This window comes from Cavia porcellus, unplaced genomic scaffold, assembly GCF_034190915.1.
Source record: "Cavia porcellus strain 051 isolate PalLab524CR breed Dunkin Hartley unplaced genomic scaffold, mCavPor4.1 scaffold_17, whole genome shotgun sequence".
Lineage (NCBI taxonomy): Eukaryota > Metazoa > Chordata > Mammalia > Rodentia > Caviidae > Cavia > Cavia porcellus.
Window position 1 is genome coordinate 41,763,809 of NW_026947500.1, and position 18,102 is coordinate 41,781,910.

General features: G+C 57.0%; 1 protein-coding gene across 5 annotated transcripts in view; it reads left to right on the forward strand.

The window, feature by feature from the left end:
• The window catches only part of Tspan18 (tetraspanin 18), a 125,860-nt gene extending 107,759 nt beyond the window's left edge, over positions 1-18,101 (forward strand). For 3 of the 5 annotated variants that reach the window (XM_063227807.1, XM_063227809.1, XM_063227808.1), the window contains 8 exons: positions 701-764; positions 5,560-5,632; positions 6,526-6,723; positions 12,249-12,323; positions 13,034-13,132; positions 13,472-13,654; positions 14,147-14,230; positions 15,698-18,101. In XM_063227807.1, the coding sequence (XP_063083877.1) occupies positions 5,570-5,632; positions 6,526-6,723; positions 12,249-12,323; positions 13,034-13,132; positions 13,472-13,654; positions 14,147-14,230; positions 15,698-15,745 (750 nt within the window). In that variant the 5' untranslated portion in view covers positions 701-764; positions 5,560-5,569 and the 3' untranslated portion in view covers positions 15,746-18,101. Of the gene's footprint in view, positions 1-700; positions 770-5,559; positions 5,633-6,525; positions 6,724-12,248; positions 12,324-13,033; positions 13,133-13,471; positions 13,655-14,146; positions 14,231-15,697 lie in introns of those variants that run through there. The other 2 variants (XM_003465129.5, XM_063227806.1) reach the window with 2 other exon arrangements.
• The last annotated feature ends 1 nt before the right edge of the window (position 18,102 follows it).

Here is an 18,102-nt window from a genome sequence, read left to right on the forward strand (position 1 = left end):
TAGATGAATGATGGGATGGATGGATGGACAGCTGAGGTATAGGTGGATGGGGAGAGAGAGGGCAAGATAGGTGTAGGGAGGAAAGAGGTCAAACTGTTCACCTCCACACCTCATCTACTCCTGGCAGGCTTTCACCTGGGTGGAACCCAACCAGGTATCTTGAGACCTGGAACCCCCTTCTCTGTGTAGAGACACCCCCACAGCCCGAGCTCCAGCCACAGCCTACTCCCAGCTCTTTCCTGAACACACCGTGCTAGCAGGTCTGGGCCAGAGTCCCCACGGGTGTGACAAAGTAGGAGACTACATGGGACCCCATGTGAGCCGTCTAACTTCTGAAAGCAAACCTCATCCTGGGAGCCCCAACTCTTTGTCTGAAGGAGCCTTTTGGAAAATCCTGTGCAAGGTCAAAGGGTGCTTCCCAGCATCCACTTCTCCACCAGGGAGTCCTGGGTGCTGAGGCAGCCCTGCTGTACACCCGTGTCACCCCACTGGCCCTGGTGACATCCAGCTGTGTGCCACAGGCCACACTATTGGCATCACACAGCCAGGCCAGGACACCCCGGGCTGGCATCTGGTCAGAAGGCCACTCATGCTGCCCCCCAGTGGAGTGGCCCCGGGCGCCACAAGCTTTACCTTAGTGTCCAGAGGCCTGGTTTCCCACCGGCCCTTCCCTTTGGTAATCAGGCCTTTTCTCTTGCAGGACCCAGACACAAGCCCTTCTGATCAGGAAACCCCGTCCTGCTGACGCCCGAGTGGCTGCCCAGGTGACTTCAGCATGCCCTTCTCTCTCCCCACCCCACCCCGTTCTGTCTGCCAGGCTGTCCGCCTGTCCTGGCCCTGTTTCTCTGTCGGCCTTCTCAGGTCTTCGTTCTTTCTGACTTGAGCTTGCCTGTCTCTCTGATTTCTGCTTCTGCTGTTCTGTTCCACTGTGTGTTCATTCATTCACTCATTTACCGAGGTGTATTCATTGAGGACTCATTGTGTCCAGGACTGCCCTAGACACGGGGAGCGTGACACTGGACAAACCCAGCCCACGCTGTACGAAGCACCATTTTCTAAAGCCTGATATATGCTGCCAGAATAAGGGAACGTTGTCCTTGGTTTCTGTCCTGCAAAGTAGCACAGACCTGGTGGCCAGAACTTCCAAACTACTTAAGAAACAAGGTCCCCACCTGTGGCTTAGTTCCTCCAAAACCGCAGACACTTGTCCTTTGAGGAGCTGGCCTGGGATGAGAGGTTGATTTCCCAGCTGCTCAATAAAATACTGAAAATGACTTCAGCTTGTGATCTCAGGGAACCCAGTTTGAGAACCACTGAACATAGTGGTAGGATGGTGGAGACCTCCTCGGTAGGCCTGGTCTTCCTAAGTGCTTTTTGCATCACTTTTTTGAGGATCAACAAAGCCTTTGGACCTCACAGTCCACCCTTCAGAGATGTGTCCGTGTTCCCCTCTCTTTAGAGGTGAATTAGGAACCCCATGGGGGCAACAACATCTTGAAGGTCAGAGGGAAAGGGGCTAAAACCAAATTCAGGCTGAGATTGGAGGATCCACATGTCTGTCTTGCCAGTCTAGCCAATGAGCGGTGGAGGTGTGTCCCCAGGTTCAAAGCTCCTCCTGGCGGTGGAGTAGGCAGCTTGGGTCTTCGGTTTCGGTCCTCAGTGACTCAAGCACTTGCCTGGTAAGCACAAGGTCGCGAGTTCGATCTCCGGTACCTGTTACATCCTCCTGGCAGTAGATGATGGCCCAGGAGGCTGGGGTGGTGAGTGCATAAAGGTCTGCACTTCGATGGAGGAGAGCTGAGTGGTCAAGGCACTTGGCATTGGTATAAATGATTAAGAGTTGTGGCTGTAGCACTTCCTGTGCTGTGGGATCCTGGATGGGTGATTCCACCTCTCTGAGCCTCAGTGTGATGCATAGTGCTTCTCCTGCCCTGGAAAATGGGCTAGTGTTAGCTGTTTCCCAGGCTTCCCAAGGACTGAGTGAGCTCATGCATGTTCCCTGGCACACGGTAAGACCTGGAGGGGTGCCAGGCCTTGTTAGCTGCCATGAGAATGAGCTACCACGTGCCAAGCCCTGGACTCAGTGTTGTCCGTGCCCAATGAGGAGGGCATTACTCTGATGGACTTTCACACAGAGGGAAGCCAAGCTGCCAGCTGGGCGCCCGGGCCCTCTGCACTCGCACCCTGCCTTGATCGCACCTATCTGTGGCCCAGCCATAGATGCTATTGGCCACGAATGTGGCACATCTCACCCACAGGCAGCCATGTAGGAGCTGCCATCGTCACCCTGGCCCTTCATGGGCAGCTGTCGAGGCTGGGTCCTGCCCTGGAGGGAAGCCCTGCCCAGGTGGGGGGGGGCAGCGACAGAAGAAATGGAGGGTCACAGACTTCCTGTCTGTCATTTTACAGATGAAGTCTCTCAGATCAGAAAGGAAGTGGTTTGCCTGGGGTCACACAGCAGTGTCTTATAGAGCAGGCACTTGGAGCTCCAGACCCCTCGTTCTGTGTTCCTGTGCCCCAAAGAGTACTGAGCACCCCTTCCCGGGGCAGTTACACCCGGGACCAGGAGGAGGCTGGGTAGATCCCGGTTGATCCCTGGACCGCTGTGCCATAGGTGCAGGCTGCCCATAGATGGCACGGCGCCTCTGCCCCGGGGATTGTGGTAAAGCCCTGCTCCTGCCTGTTCCTTTCCCTGCCCAGGAGCCGCCCTCTCTGGGGTGAGGAGGCGGAGCCAGCTAGGAGCCTCAGGTGCAGGCGCGGTCCTGGTTCCCACCCCACAGCCTAGGTGGACAGAAGTAGGTGTGGCCACTGCGAGGGGCTCCTGCACTGTGCCCCGTGGAGTGGGGTGCCCGTGGCTCAGTGTCCTTGGCAGTGTTCGTAGCTTGCTGCGCTGTGGTTGGTCCTGAGCACCCGGCGAGGCCCCAGGAGGCTGAGAGGCTGAGAGCAGCCCAGGCGTCTGACTGCATGGCTGTGCCCAGCCCTGATAGGAAGCAGGTCAGCTGGGAGGGGAGGCGCTGCGGCCACAGAGGGCCCCAGAATCAGCCCCCAGGGCCGCCCTGCAGGACAGCTGGGCTGGGGACCAGGGGGACACAGTGAAGTCCACACTTAGGGGGTTGATGGCCAAGATGCGTTATAGCCTCCAGCCCTGCATGGACGGGCTGGAAGGGCTGCTGGCCGACCAGCTGTCCCTGAAATCTCCTCGATGCCAGCCCTGCCCTCTGCCTGCTGGCTGAAAGGGGCTTGGGACCAGGGAGGGGACAGGTCTTCGTGCACTCGCCCTCTGTCCTGTGCAGCTCGTGGCTTGCAGGACTCAGAAATGTGTAGAACTGGGCATGATGGTATATACCTATGATCCCTCACTTTGGGAGGCTGAGGCAGGAGATGGCAAGTTTCAGCCCAGCCTGGGCAACTTAGTGAGACCCTGTATAAATAACAAAGGCCTGAGGATGATACTCAGTATAGGGCCCTGGGTTCAGTCCTCAGTTCTGGAGGGAAAATCTGAAAAGAAGGGACTTACAGGACACCATGTGTGGACCCAGCCATCCCCTGGACAGGGCAGAGCAGGACAGGTGGCAGGCGACCACACGAGCAGAGCAGAGCTCCTTCCCAGGCGCTGCCCGAAGATGGTCATGGCATCTGCTGTGGGCTTGTGCAAAGGACTCTGGGAGTTTTTGCAGGCAGACGGTCTGGGGGCTTCTGTAGCTCCCTTACCCGCCCCCGGACCTCGCTGGGCTCCACTTTCTTCATCCACAAGAGAAGCCTACGTCTTACTCAAGGGGTTCTTTGCCGTATTATTATGAATACCGATAGTAAAACGCCTATGAAAATATCACAGACTAGCTCATAAAGACAGGAGATTATTATCTGTCAATTTCAAATAACATGAAGATTAAACAATAATCCTAGCCAGTGTTTGGGGAGGGGAGCCAGGTACTGCGACAGGCGCGTTACACATATCATCTCAGTGATTTCATTCTTTCTTTATTTTGAGGGTCCCGCTACACAGTTCAGGCTGACCTTCAACTCACAGTGATCGTCCTGCCTTGGACTCCGTTGCGCTGGAATTAAGATGTCCATCTCCATGCCTGGCTCTCATTTAAGCCTTCCAACAAAATAAGAAGGGCTTGTTCCAGGTGGGCTCAGAGTGTCCCCTCTCCTAAATTAATTGCACGATGACCTGCCAGTTCACCCCTGCCTAGCTTGGCCTTGGCACCACGTGGCAGGGGGAGGAGGAGGAGTCCAGGCTCTGGCACCATCTCCCGTGCCACACCTTTCTGGGCTGATGTAGGGATTTGAGGTCATCCGGTCTATACCGCACGGATTGTTGCAAGAAATAAGTGAGAGCCAGGCGTGGTGATGCACATCTGTGATGCCAGCACAACGGAGGCCGAGGCAGGAAGATCGCTTTGAGTTGGAGGTCAGCCCGAACTGTGTAGCGGGACCTAATTGAGAGAGAGAGAGAGAGCGAGAGGGGCAGAGAGAGAGAGAGAGAGAGAGAGAGAGAGAGAGAGAGAGAGAGAAAGAGAGAGAGAGAGAAAAAGAAAATTCAGTGAGATGATATGTGCAAAGTGCCTGTCTCAGTATCTGGCTCCCCAAACACTGGCTAGGATTATTGTCTAATCTTCATGTTATTTGAAATTGACAGGTAATAATCCCATGCCTTTTGGGCTGGTCTGTGATATTTTCATAGGCGTTTTACTATCGGTATGCATAATAATAAGCCTCACAAAGAACCCTTTGAGTGAGACGTAGGCTTCTCTTGTGGATGAAGAAAGTGGAGCCCAGCGAGGTCCCAGGGGAGGGAGTGGGAGCTACGGAAGCCCCCAGACCGTCTGCGCACACCTGCACAAACTCCCAGAGTCCTTTGCACAAGCCCACAGCAGCGCCCGGGAAGGAGCTCTGTTCTGCTGCCGTGGTCGCCCTGGCCCGGCCCCATCCTTTCCCTCCTGGGCCTCAGGGTCCTCGTCTGCTTCTTGGCTCCCCAGTCCCCACTTTGAATCCCACCCAGGACTGCTAAGAACTTGTGTAGGCACCAGATACTGAACTCAACTGAGCCTGTTGGTCTCAAGTGGTCGGCTGCACTCCGTGGCTTCAGATGTCAGGGGTGCTGGGGGTCGCACATAGAGGAGGTCAGGGCTGAGGTGCCTGCCTGCACCTCCTGGATCCTACAGCGCCGCCTTCCCCCCCGCCGCCAGACCCCAGGAATGGCCCTGGACAGACCCGAGGCTGGCGTGAGCATAGGCTGGGGGCTTGGGGACCTGGCTGAGCCTCAGTTTCCCACTCCCCGCACAGAAGGCTCAGACCACACTCATGTGAGTGGCCCGGTGCCAGGCTCCTCCTGGCACCTCCTGGCTGCAAGAAAGTTTTGCTTTTTTTCTCCATTTTGAAGTTGAAGATGGTAAGACTCAGAGAGGCAGAGTAATTTACTCAGCATAACACAGCACAGCAAGAGCTCAATCCTGGCACACCGCCATCCCTTGGAAAGGGATTGTTGTCCCCCTCTGTGTCCCCCCTTACCCTCCCCCCCCCCCAGGACTGAGGTGGCCTCGCCTTTTGTAGGTGGAGCACCATGGAGGGCGACTGTCTGAGCTGCATGAAGTACCTGATGTTCGTCTTCAACTTCTTCATATTCGTAAGTGTACCAGGGCTCGGCGATCAGCCCAAGAATCCCATCTCTTGGGCAGGAGCCCTCGTCAGAGTGGGGATGGCCGTGCAGACCCTGGGGTGTGGCCTCTGGTGAAGGTGGGGTGGGACAGGGGCCCTGTGGGGACCACAAAGAGAAGGTAGGGTCCTTGGAACATGGCAGGGAGTCCCACCCAGCCTGGTCCCCGACACTTAATGCTATTCACTGAACACACTCACACCCTTTATCCTTTCTTCCTCGGGAGATGAAATTCCAGTCTCCATTTAACTGAAAGGAAGCTAAGGCTCAGAGAGGTTAAGGCACTCACCTGAGGCCACACAGCTCGTAAGTGGCACAGCCCTTTCTCAGGACTAGCTGCCTCCTCCCAAGGTACATAAAACGTGGAGAAATACTGGCCCTGCCAACATAGACACCAGTGAGGCAGATTTGACAGTGGGAGCCCAGCTTCCTGCTGAGGACAATGACAGTGACTTTGTCACCTAGGCCTTAGCAGGGATGGGTCTCAGCCTATTTCTGTGGACCTCCCTTGAGTGTGGAGTGTCGGGGAGTGGGGAGGCCCTCGTGTGTAGCTTCCACTCTGCCCCAGTCTGCTGTGTGACCTTCGGCAAGTTGCCACCCTTCAGGCCTCAGTGTGCAATGCAGGGGTGAATGAGGTGACCCCAGGGCCCTGTGGCTCTGTCACTTAAGGAGAACATAAAAGGAGCAAGTGGAGGCTTCCAGGCGTGGGTCAGAAGCTTCAGGGCGGGGTAGCCAGGCAAACTCCACAGGCCAAGGCAGTGCGGGCCCAGGAACTTCCCCGGCCAGCAGGGCAGGGCAGGGATGCTGCGGGAGGAAAGTCTCATGTCTACGTCCACCTTTCTCCTCCTCCTCTGTGCGGCAAGCAGCTGGGAGGGACCTGCCTGCTGGGCGTCGGCATCTGGGTCATGGTGGACCCCACCGGCTTCCGGGAGATCATAGCTGCCAACCCCCTGCTCGTCACGGGCGTCTACATCCTCCTGGCCATGGGAGGCCTGCTTTTCCTGCTCGGCTTCCTGGGCTGCTGCGGGGCTGTCCGGGAGAACAAGTGTCTGCTGTTGTTTGTGAGTAGCCCAACCCCACCCCAACCATGGGTGCCCTGAACTGGGAGGCAGAGGCCTGGCTTCCACTCAGAACCCCGAGAGTCCTTCCCACACTTCTGGCTATCGACCCCGGAAGAGATCTTCAAGACCAAGGCCTCCTGGGAGTGGGGTTCAGCTCAGTGGCAGAGCCTTTGTCCAGTATGTACAAGGCCCTGAGTTCCTTTCCCAACACTGCCAGAAATAAAAATAAAATTAAGTTGAGCTTTGCAGTCAGCGATCCACAGGCCCTGCGATGGCCCACGACCTGCCCTGGGTCCCCGGGGAGGTGTCACAGGCATAGAGCCGAGACCTGGGTATGTCTGGCTTGGGGACTCACGAAGGTCTAAGCCTCCTGGCCCAGCCACCAGGAATGAGGTGCTCCCCAGCCCTTGCCACTTGCCTGTGGTCTGGCTCTCCAGGACTGCCCTGCACAGGGTTTCTGGTTGGGGGGCTGCTCCAAGATGGGGGCCGGGGCCTCCAGGCCTGCACAGCCAGGCGTCTCCAGGGTGTGATTGTCTGAGAACACTGACTGACATCGACCCGCAGTATCTGTCAGCCCTCAGACACAGAATTCCATGGGGACACAGCTGGGGCGTGGGAGAATCTTTACCCTGAGACCATGCGGAGATCGAGGCGCTCGGTCATTAAATAAGCAGTCCTTGGACTCCCGCTAGGAGGGCGCCGAAGATGCATCGGGCCCCTGGGAGACTGTCCCCTCCTCAGAGGCCCGGCTCTGGGGGGCAGTGGAGCTTGAGGCTGGGGATCTGAGTTACACCCCACATTGCTCCCTGGAGGTGGCCCAGTAGAGCTAAAGCTAAGGAGATCTGGCTCGTCACCTGAGGCTCTGACCTGTCCCGCGGTGACCAGCACCTCACTAGTGACCCTGTGCGGTGTTCGGCATTCCAAAGAAGAAGCAGAATCCGCAGTGAAATGACAGGGGAGCCCGGGAACTTTCCCCTGGAAGGGAACTAAGGGAGATGCGCTAGCGCCCCCTGGCGGCAGCTTCCCTCCGTGTCGGCCCAAGCTCAGGGACGTCTTGGCTGGGGCTTGAAAAAGGATCTGGGATATGGGTCCCAGGACGCAGCAGGCCTCCCCTGCCCGCCCCCACCTCGGCTCCAAGGGCTCATTCATTGTTAATGGGCCATCTCCAAAGCCAAGACAGGAAGCCAGCTCGGTGCTCTTGGCTGGGCCACCTCTGCCTCTCAGCTCTGCCACTAAGTGCACCCTGCAAGCCGGCCAGCTGGCAGGGACGTTGTCTGCATGGTGCTGGAGAGGAGACCAAGGCCCGGGGCAGGACAGCATCTGCACAGTCACCCCTGGGACAGAGTGCAGGCCTGGCTACTGGGCAGGTCCTTTCTCTGGCCCATGTCCTCTTTGTCTCTGTCTCTCTCCCTGTCCCTCTCCTGAGCCGCCCTTACCTCTTTCATCTCTTCCCTGCTCGTCCTCCCAGCTGATAAAGTCCTAGTGCTGGTCCCAGACTGGGGCCTGTGTAGGGCCCCAGCCTCAAATGCACTCAGAGAGTCCAAAGTTAATATGTGCAGCTATTCTGACAGGGCCTGCGTGTGCGTGTGTGTGTCTGTGCCTCTGTGTGCACATATGCTCATGAACATATGGAGTATACCTACATGTGTGTAGTTACAAGCATGCTGGGTGGCATTGCACGCCTTCATGTTTGCAGCATATTACACATAAACATACATTTCGTGGTACACATGTGCACACACATGTACTGTGCATGCATTCAGCACATTCATATACGGGTTTCATGTGCATGTATTTTGTGCATCACATGTGTTGGGTGTGTGGCTGTTGACTGGAGAAGGGTTTTGGGAGAGTGGATGCCAAAGCTCTTAGGATTTTAGGAAGGTTCATGACCTAAAAACCTTGAGGAACCACTTATCTTTCTCAGCCTGGAGCTGGGAGAGGAGGGGAGTGTCACTCCAGGACCTTCTGGGGTCCTCCTGGAGCCTGAAGGCTATTTTACTCCGGAAGGGGGAGAGAGGGCGAGAGGCTTTGGATGCTCTGCATGGTGGCTCAGAAGGTCCAGAAATGGGCTTGCTGAATGCCCCTGCTGTCTGCTCCAGAGACTGAGAGCCCCCAGGAGGAGGGACAGTTGGCGGAAGACCAAGGCACCTGGACCTAGGGACAGTCAGCTGAGGATCATGTCACATGGTCCCCCATTTTTCTGCAAGCACAGTTTCCTGAACCTCACACGCCCCAGGACCAGGGGTGCTTGGTATGGAAATCATACGCCAGCCCCTTTTCTGAGTATTTCAAGCAGTGTTTTTAGTCGATTCATTTAAAGATCTTAATTTTTAAAAAAATATTTTTTCAACAAAGGCATGCCAAGTTGGAAAAGAAAACAGCAAGAAAAAGAAGCATGTATTTAAAAAATAGATGAGCTGAATTGTACACGAAGTATGTAAATTTAGTAAATATTTATTAGGAAAGAGAACTCAAAGCAGCCGCGGCTCACAGATGGGCTACAAAAAGCCCAGGAACGCTCACAGGAGTCGAGACAGCCACTTCCCGCTAAGCAGTGTCCTGCATCAACGTGCGGAATCCCACGAATGAGTCCGTGGGCAAAGGCGTGGTATACGGCCGGGGAGCCCTGAAGCTGGGGAGCCCCCAGATTGCCAGTACCTCGCTCGCCCACTGCCTGCCCCCAAGGGCGTGCTGGACCAATGGGTCTGGACCGAAAGGATGAGAAGGCGGCTGGATCTGAGGTGTGGCTAAAAGCCAGGGCTTTGGAGTCTACGCTGTGAGCCCTGGGTCGGGTTCCTCAACCTCTCGGAACGTCAGGTTCCCCGTGTGAAGTGATAGCCACACCACCTCCGTCCCAGCTGCCGTGAGTTCTGTGTCCACGATCCAGTGGGGAAACACGCCCTGCTTACCTGTGCGCCAGCTCGCATGCACATCGGAAAAGTGGAAAACCAGAGAGCCGGCCTTGACCCAGAACGGACCAAGCAGGCTGTTTGGACATCTAGAGCCCAGGTGCTCAATGGCTTCCAGGATGATGCAGTGCTGAGAAGCTGTGTTCAGGCCTGAGCTGACCGTCACCCACTGTCGGCTGGAAGACACGCTGCTCCTCTCAGCCCCAAGCCCCATCCATAAAATGGGACGGTGCCGACGGGGAGCTGTTTGCCAGGGTACTGGGAGGGGCGAGTGCACCAGATCAGGCCCACACCAGCTGTCCTAAAGACCTCCCTCTCCCCTTTGATCCTTCACCCACAGTTTCTTATTGGAGGCGCATGCGCCCTGGTGATGAGTGTGTCGCATGGTCTTGAGGTTGTGCGCAGGCGCCCTGGGTCGCGCATGCGCCCCAGTGATGAGCATGGGTCAGAGAGCCGTGCAGCCTCCATCATCTCGTCTCTCCAATATCTCGTCTCTGGCCGAGCGGTGAGGATGTAACCCCAGCCAGCTCAAGCACATCGCTGTGGACGAAGACCATTTCCGGGACTACTCTTCGCCAGCCCGAGGACCTGCCAGCTGCCAGGAGGGGGCAGAGAGCGGGAGCGGCTCCTCATAGATACAGGCCAGAGAGATGGAACCGGATGACCATCCATCACCAGCTAAATGGAAGTGCCAGGCCCCCTGCCAGGGGCTGTGTCACGGTCACCGGAAGGAGGGGCCCGGAGAAGAAAAGGGCACAACCTTCCAGGCCATCCAACCCAACAGCCGGCCAGACTCACGGAGTGAGGCCCTTGGGGGTGGGAGAATGGAGTGTGGGTGTCCCGTGGGTGCCCTCGGGGGCAGGCGCCCCAGGCCTAGGAGATGCTGTGCCCTACTCCGCCGGGATTGGCAAACACCAAGGAGTGACAGCAAACACGCTTCCTCCGTCGTCTTTTCCTCCCACCCCAACCTGAGATTACCCTCGCCGTCCCAAAGTGCGGAAACTCTGGCTGAAGTCAGATCTGGGACGATCCAGCCGTGTGCCTAGGATCAGACCGAGCCGGGGCTTCTCTGTGGATTCGGACATTTAACAAACATCCTGTTTGTCAAGTCTAGGAGTTGTTTTGTGTCCCCTCGTCCAGGTTGTGACCCGGATGACGATTCCTAAAGACATGCACGGCTCTTCCATGGCTGAGCAATGTGGGACCTCTACACAGCAGACCCTGTTGAAATGGGACCAAGGGCACCCCAGGGCGGGAATACAGTGACAGCTTCTGACTGGAAGAGACACAGCAGAGGCAGAGACTCTGAAGGCATCATCAGTGGTCCCAAGGTCACTGGGAGGTGGCCATGACAGTGCATGGGGTGAACCAGGTTGTCTGCACTGTCATGAGTCCCTAGCTTGTCACAACCCAACAAGTTGCACCTCCTCTTTTTGACACTGTGACCTCCAAGAAATGAGTGCACACAGCTCCATTGTATGTCAAAGAAACTGAGGCTGGAAGGGGTTTGAATAAAATTGTCCAGGTCACACAAGACTAAGGAAGAGGGACCTGAGGCTTCTGGGCATGAAGCCAGCACACCTGCCTCCATCCAGCCGGGCACATCCGGTGAGGTCCACGACTTCCTGGGTGTGTGGGAAGGGGTGGGAAGGAGGCCCTGAGTGCACCAGGAATCAAGTCTGTTACTGGTGACTTCCTGGCAGAGTGACAGCAGCCTCTGCCAATGCCAGGGAATGAATGCAAAATCACTTCCTCTTCTGCCAGTAGCCCCAGCGCACAGCAGCACCAGCAAGGAGCCTCATGTAGCAAAGCCACAGACACCATGTTGACCTGCCCATCCCTGCACCTGTTACCTACTAGCCTGCGATTGGAGCCACTGTGTCTCCGGGCACTGGGTGTGTGGTGCCTGGGGTTGCAATTCCTGTGCCAGGGACCTGGTAGGGACATCACTGGGTACCATGAGAGGGAACAGGATTTGGGGTCATGAAAGGCTTCTCATTGCAAGTGGCTAACAATAAGATCTGGAAGGTAGAGGTGGCTGGGGTCCTCCTGGGAGAGACCATCCGGCATGTGACAGTCTGACACAGAGCCAGCATGGGAAGTCTGGGGAATACTGTGAATTCAGTGAGGGCAGCAGAGAGGGCTCATGGTTGGATATCAAACTCCGAGGCCCTGGGTTTTCAGGGTTTGATGGTCACATGGCCTGCAGTCTTGCCCCTTTATTTCAGTAGAAGCAGAATAGAGGAAGGGAGAGATGGCCCTGGAATTCTCAAGAGCCCAGAATTCCCACAGCCTGGACAGTCAGTCACTGAAGGGAGCCCAGAGGGGTTTCACTAACTTCCTTTCTAGGGTTGCCAAGTGGGGTTGTTCAGGTTGTGCACTGCATCAGGGGGAGATTCTCTTTAAGTGGGACCATGTTATGGAAGGCTTTCATTTGTTCGCTTCTTTCTTATTTTTGTTCCAACTTTGCTGACTCCAAGGGGGATCACTGGGATGTCTTCTCATGAGAAATGTCTAGTTTACAGCAGGTCAGTCCCGTAGGTGACAGTTGGAAGGGTGCATGGTTGAGCAGCTGCCCGACCCGGCCTCACGGGCTGGCCCCTGTCTTTGCAGTTTTTCCTGTTCATCTTGGTCATCTTCCTGGCGGAGCTCTCAGCAGCCATCCTGGCCTTCATCTTCAGGGAAAACGTACGTCCCAGCCCGGCTTCCCCATCCCTGCTACCCACAAGGGGCTCACTGGTAGACATCCACGGCTGCCATCTCTCCTCAGTGGCCCCACAGAACTGGCAGCCCCATCCAGTGCCCTCCAACCCAGAGAAACCTCCGGGAGCCTCTTCCAGCCAGGACATTTCCCAGAGGCCACCTCACTCTGGAGTGTCCTCTTCCATGCCCTCTGCAGCGATGACCCGGTGACAGTTGTCACACGGTCTGGGGGTGATCAGTGAGGCCCATGCCTAACCCTGGTGTATGCACAGTGTAGGACCAGGGGGCAGAGCCCGTGTGCAGTGACGCCTTGTTTGGTGTCCTCTGGGGGGCAGTGGCAGTAGAGGCTTCTCACTGCCAGGGCACAGATGCAGAGGGGAGAGTGGGGGAGCCCTCGGGAGCCATCTGCTGGTTCTGCCTGGGGGAGCTGCTGGATGGGCGGCACCCCCACCCCTTCTGCCTCTCTCTAAAAAGAACCATGGGGCAGAGCTCAACCCCCAGCATGCCCTGACCCCAGGATTGTAAGGCCTTTGTCCAGGGCGTCCTTGTCGCTTCAAGGGGAGGCCACAGGCCTGGGAGGGGAAGGAAGCCTGGCACCTTCGCTCTTACCTGCACCCCGGAGAATGATGGGGAGTTGAGGGCAGGGCCAGGTGGCACCCCGCTTCAGCCTCAGCACCTCCTCTCTGTCCCTGCAGCTCACCCGTGAGTTCTTCACCAAGGAGCTCACCAAGCACTACCAGGGCAGTAACGAGACAGATGTCTTCTCCGCCACCTGGAACTCTGTCATGATCACAGTGAGTGGCCCCTGAGTTCCTATTCCTGTGCCCAAGGCAGACATCAGCAGTCAATCCCAGCAAAGCCTCTGAGCCCAGATCAGTCGAACTCAGATCCTCATAGCACCCCAGACAGCTGTGGCCAGGCAGTCACAGTCCCGATGCAGGGTGAGACCCATTTGCAGCCGGTCAGTGTCACTGAGGACGAGAAGAATGAACTTGGGACCTGCAGATTCAGAGAGGCTGAGTGGCTGTCCCGCAACCGCATAGGAGGGCAGAAGAGCCAGGCCAGCTGTTCCTCTGAGTCCTCCTCTCAAGCTGCCCCTGCTCGCCCCTGACCTGTTCCCTGCTCTCCTCCAGTTTGGCTGCTGCGGGGTCAACGGGCCTGAAGACTTCAAGCTGGCATCAGTGTTTCGCCTGCTGACCCTGGACAGTGAGGTGGTGCCCGAGGCCTGCTGCCGGAGGGAGCCGCAGGCCCGGGACGGTGTGGTGCTCAACCGCGAGGACTGCCTTCTGGGCCAGAGCCTGTTCATAAACAAGCAGGTGCGGCCCTGCTGGGGCGGGCTGGGGGCTGCTCGGGAGCCCTGGGAAGCGCTGGCCACAAGCTGGGCTCATGCGCCTGAGCAAGGGCAGAGCACGGCGTGGTCCCGGCTGTCCAGGGCACCCGAGCAGGGCTGGGGCCAACTAGTTCAGTGTGTCCCGGGCCTCTGATGGTGCAGGTCAGGGGAGGGGGACAGACACGCTGTCCGGCCACTGTTCACATTCATCATGGTGGGGGGCAGGGTCGCCCAACCAGACCTCTAAGTTCAGGGACGCGTTGACACTGCTGCGCTTGTGAGCCATGGGTTCGTCCCAGCCCTGCAGGAACCCTTGTCCTTCCAGCACATAGAGACACAGGGTCCCTCTCGCCTGCTCTGGTTTTGTGAGTCCCCAGGAGGGACTTTGGTGATTGGCACTCTCAAGGCCTTTTGTGGGTCTCCTGCCACCCACATCCAGTCCCTCCCAGCCGCAGCTTCACCTTGGCCTTTCCCCCAGGGCTGCTACACGGTGATCCTCAACGCCTTCGAAACGTACGTCTACCTGGCAGGAGCGCTGGCCATAGGGGTGCTGGCCATCGAGGTAAGTGCTGCTGCCCAGGTGGGAGCCCTACATGGGGCCTGGAGTGGACCCCACAATCTGTACCCCCAGCTGGCATTGCCTGCTGTCTCACTTCCTTAACCCAGGACAGAGGGGTCCCAGCTGTGGGCACGGGTGTCAGTCCCACTGCACCCGCCTGCCACCCGAGTCACCCTGGGACTCTGCAAACAGCACAGCCAAGTGTGGGGGCCACTTAGTCTTACAGTGGTGGGGACAGGCAGGCCCTCAGTCACCCCTCCCCTTCACCTTCCCCACTCCCAAGGTGCAAGGAGCACCTTTGGTGGGCTCAAGGCAGCACCTTCTAAGGTGGTGTTCAGGGCCTCACATTGGTGGTCTCGGCCCCTCTACCCAAGAGCCTGTGAGCTGGCTCAAAAGGTAAGCCGCAGCCAGGTGTGGGGGTGAGCGCCTGTAATCCCAGAACCCTGGGAGCCCAAGGCAGGCAGATTGCAACTTCGAGTCCAAATTGGACAACACAGAGAAATCCTATCTCAAAATAAGAAAATATTAAGAGGGCTGGGGTTCAGTCCCCAGAAATGCTAAAGAAAAAGAAAACAAGCTTGAACTGCTGCAGATCTAACAGCTGCCAGGAGGTGGCGCTCGGCCAGAGGCACTACCTCGCCACGCATGCACCCCGTGATCTATCCAGTTGCTCCACAAGGGGACCTGAGCCTTGCTCACCCCAACCCTGCCCGTCTCCAGGAGGGGCCACAATGAAGAGGAAGCAGACAGGCTGCATGGGGACAGGGAGATTGTGTGTGTGCGCGCAGTGCCAGCAGTCTCCCCCGTCCCAATCCCCCTCCCAGCGCCCCCAGGCTAGGGTCAGCGCCTTTGCTGCAACCCTGGCCCTCCGAGCTGTGGGCAGCCCATCTGGCCAGCAGGCTGTGGCTTAGTGTTCTCCCTGCCCTGCTCCAAGAAGCACTAGAAGGGGACACTCGAGTCAGGCTCTCTGCCACCCTCCGTCCCCATCCTGTGCTTTGCTCCTGACACTGCAGGGTTACCCCATAGGTAATTGACTGATATATAAACCTCAGCCCCTCCTGGGAGCTGGAACGTGGGGTACAGGGATCCAGAGATGGGCTCTGGGGCCAGCATACCTGCCGAGAGGGTTCAAACCCAAGCTCCCCGACTTGTAGCTGTGTGGCCTTTGCCAGGGATGCCCCCTCCCTGTGCATTGCTCCCTGGTCTGCCGAAGGCTTTCTGGGAAAGCACTTGGAAGTGGGCCTGGCACCTGATGAGCTCCTAGTACACACTGAGATCGAGAAAGGAGAGCTTAGCCAAGTCACCACTGGTAAAGGGAACCACTGGATTCAAACCCATGACTGCTACCAAAGTCTCCCTTCCTGAGAGAGTAGCCAGAAACAGAAATGGTTACGAGAGTGTGACCCGGAAGCAGATGGCCCCTTTCCCTTTGAGGCACCTAGGCTGACAAGTCACTCTGCTTTCTTGCAGCTTTTTGTCATGATCTTCGCCATGTGCCTCTTCCGGGGCATCCAGTAGGTGGCGGGGTCTGATGATGCCCCGCCCACCACTGACCAGTGCCCACGGCATCCTCTCCTCCCCCACCTCACCTCCCAGCCAGGGGGAGGAGAGGAGGCTCAGCAGGTGGCCAGGCTCCTGGCCGGGGGTGCAGAGCTGTGTTTTGTTGTTTTGGTTTTTTTTTTTTTAAACGAAATGAAGACAGACACATGAACATGGCCTCACTGGGACTCCAGCGCAGGGGCCATGGATTCATGACAGGACTCCAGCACTGACCCACCAGGCTCTCTGCCCCCCCCGGAAACTAAATGAACACCATGCCAAGGCCCTGCTGCCAAGGAAGCAAGGATTTGGGCCACAGCTGCCAAAACCCAAGGAAACTTGTCGGCCGGCCGAATCTTTGAGGGCTCAGGACCCACTGCTGTGCCTGGTCTCCTGGAAGATGAGGCATATGCCCCCACTTCCGGCCGGGCCGAGGGGGCTGTGTGCAGACCCTGGATCCATAGTGGCTCTGCTGGCCAAGTCATGCTTTCTCGTCTGCTGGACCAAACGCAGTCCAGAGAGTGGCAGGGGGCTGTCCGAAGACACACAGCATGGGCCCAACAGCTGTGAACAGAGCCAGGGCTGGCTCCAGGCTACTGTACTGCCACCCAGGACTCCAGCAGAGCTGCCACACACCCCTTTGGCTTCAGCGTCCTGGGTCCCCAGAAGAGAGGCCAGCTAGCCAGAAACCAGCTCCTCCCAGCTCTCCAGCCAAGGGAAGTCTGTACTGTGTCCCCAGTGCCCACCTCCACCTCCTGTCTCCAGCTCCTCACACACACATCACATCCCCTGCACACTCTGTCCCACGGGCCACCCACCCTATCTCTCTCCAACTCCCTCAGTGGAAGAAGCCCCTGGGATCATCCAGTTATCCTCCACCTTCTCACATACCTCCTGAGACGGAGAGCTCACTACCTCCCGAGGCAACCTCCTGCCTCTGGACTGCTCTGACCTCGTCATCACCAGACAGAAGAGGCTTTTGTTTGTGGTTGTGCCCACACCCCTCCATTTGGTCCCTCCCTCTGGGAGCTGTAGTGCCTGGAGTTCAGGCTGGAGTGTTCAGGATGACAAACTCCAGCCTCCTTATCTGTGGGCCGAAGAACCACAGGGCTTCTCAACCATTTTGGCTGTGACACAGTTTCCCACCCTTTTGCTATCCACTGGACATTTCAGTACTGCCTCCGGGCTCAGGCAGAAATTTTTCCATAGGCTCACAGGTTCCTGTCCCCACAACACACCCAAGGATGAACATCATACGTTAGACCAGTGTTGCAAGATGCCTCCACTCCAACAATATGGTGGCTGCCAGAAGTTATGCTAATGCTGAGCTTTCATCTGTGCCTAGTTGGGAAGGGCAATGGAATTCCTACTGGTGAAGTCTAATGGGCGCCTTGAGTTTGATATATGATGTCTGATAGGCACCTTGAATATGATTAGTAATGTCTGGCAGCTACCTTGAGTTTGACTAGTGATGTCTGCCTCGGGCATAGGCATGGGAGGAACAGATCTGAACCCGCTGTGCTCTTCCCTGTCCCTCTTCAGATCCTAGAGGACTCCTTCTATGTCTCCCTCTTGTCCAGCCTTCTGTCATTCTTTCCAGCCACCTGGAGGAGAGCTGCAGTCCACAGCCCAGTGCTCCCTGCCTCTATAATTTGTCTTGTCAGATGTAGCCAGTTCTGTGTCCATTACCTAGATTTGGCCTTCCCACCTCATCCCTGAGCACCATCTTCTCGAGTTGTCCTTTTAACAGCCCACCCAGGCAACCACCATTGAAGATGCCATGTGGACACTGAAACCCAGGATCCAGGGCACCTGGCTGTGGTCTCCAGCCCTCTCTGGACACACTTGAGCCCCAGCTTCCAGGAAAGGCAGATGGCTAGGCAGGACTGAGCCCAGCTGTACTCGGGCACCCGAGAGAATCTGGGAGAATGGGGGGTAGGGACCCCTCTGGCCAAGGTGAACTTCTCATTCTTAAGGGCTCTCCAGAAAGGTCACAGGGAGGCCAGTGACCCCAACCCGGCCTCAGAGCTGGTCCCTCATGGCCAGGAGGCAGGTGTGTCTGCTATGGAGAGCCAGGCCTCCAGAAGCAAAGGGTGCATCATATAGGGCGGCAGCAGGAGACTTGCACCCTCCAGGGGCCCCGACCAGTTGAGGCCCCTGGCACTCGTCCTGCCTTCCCATGGGTCGGTCACACATTGAAAGTCTATTTTGAAATCTGTAAATGTCCCCTGCAGTAGACAGCAGAGTTAATTTATCATGGTTTTCTCCCGCGAGCCCCCCTTTTTATATTCTATATCAAGAGCAGTTTTGTAATATAAAACAGGACACCCACACAG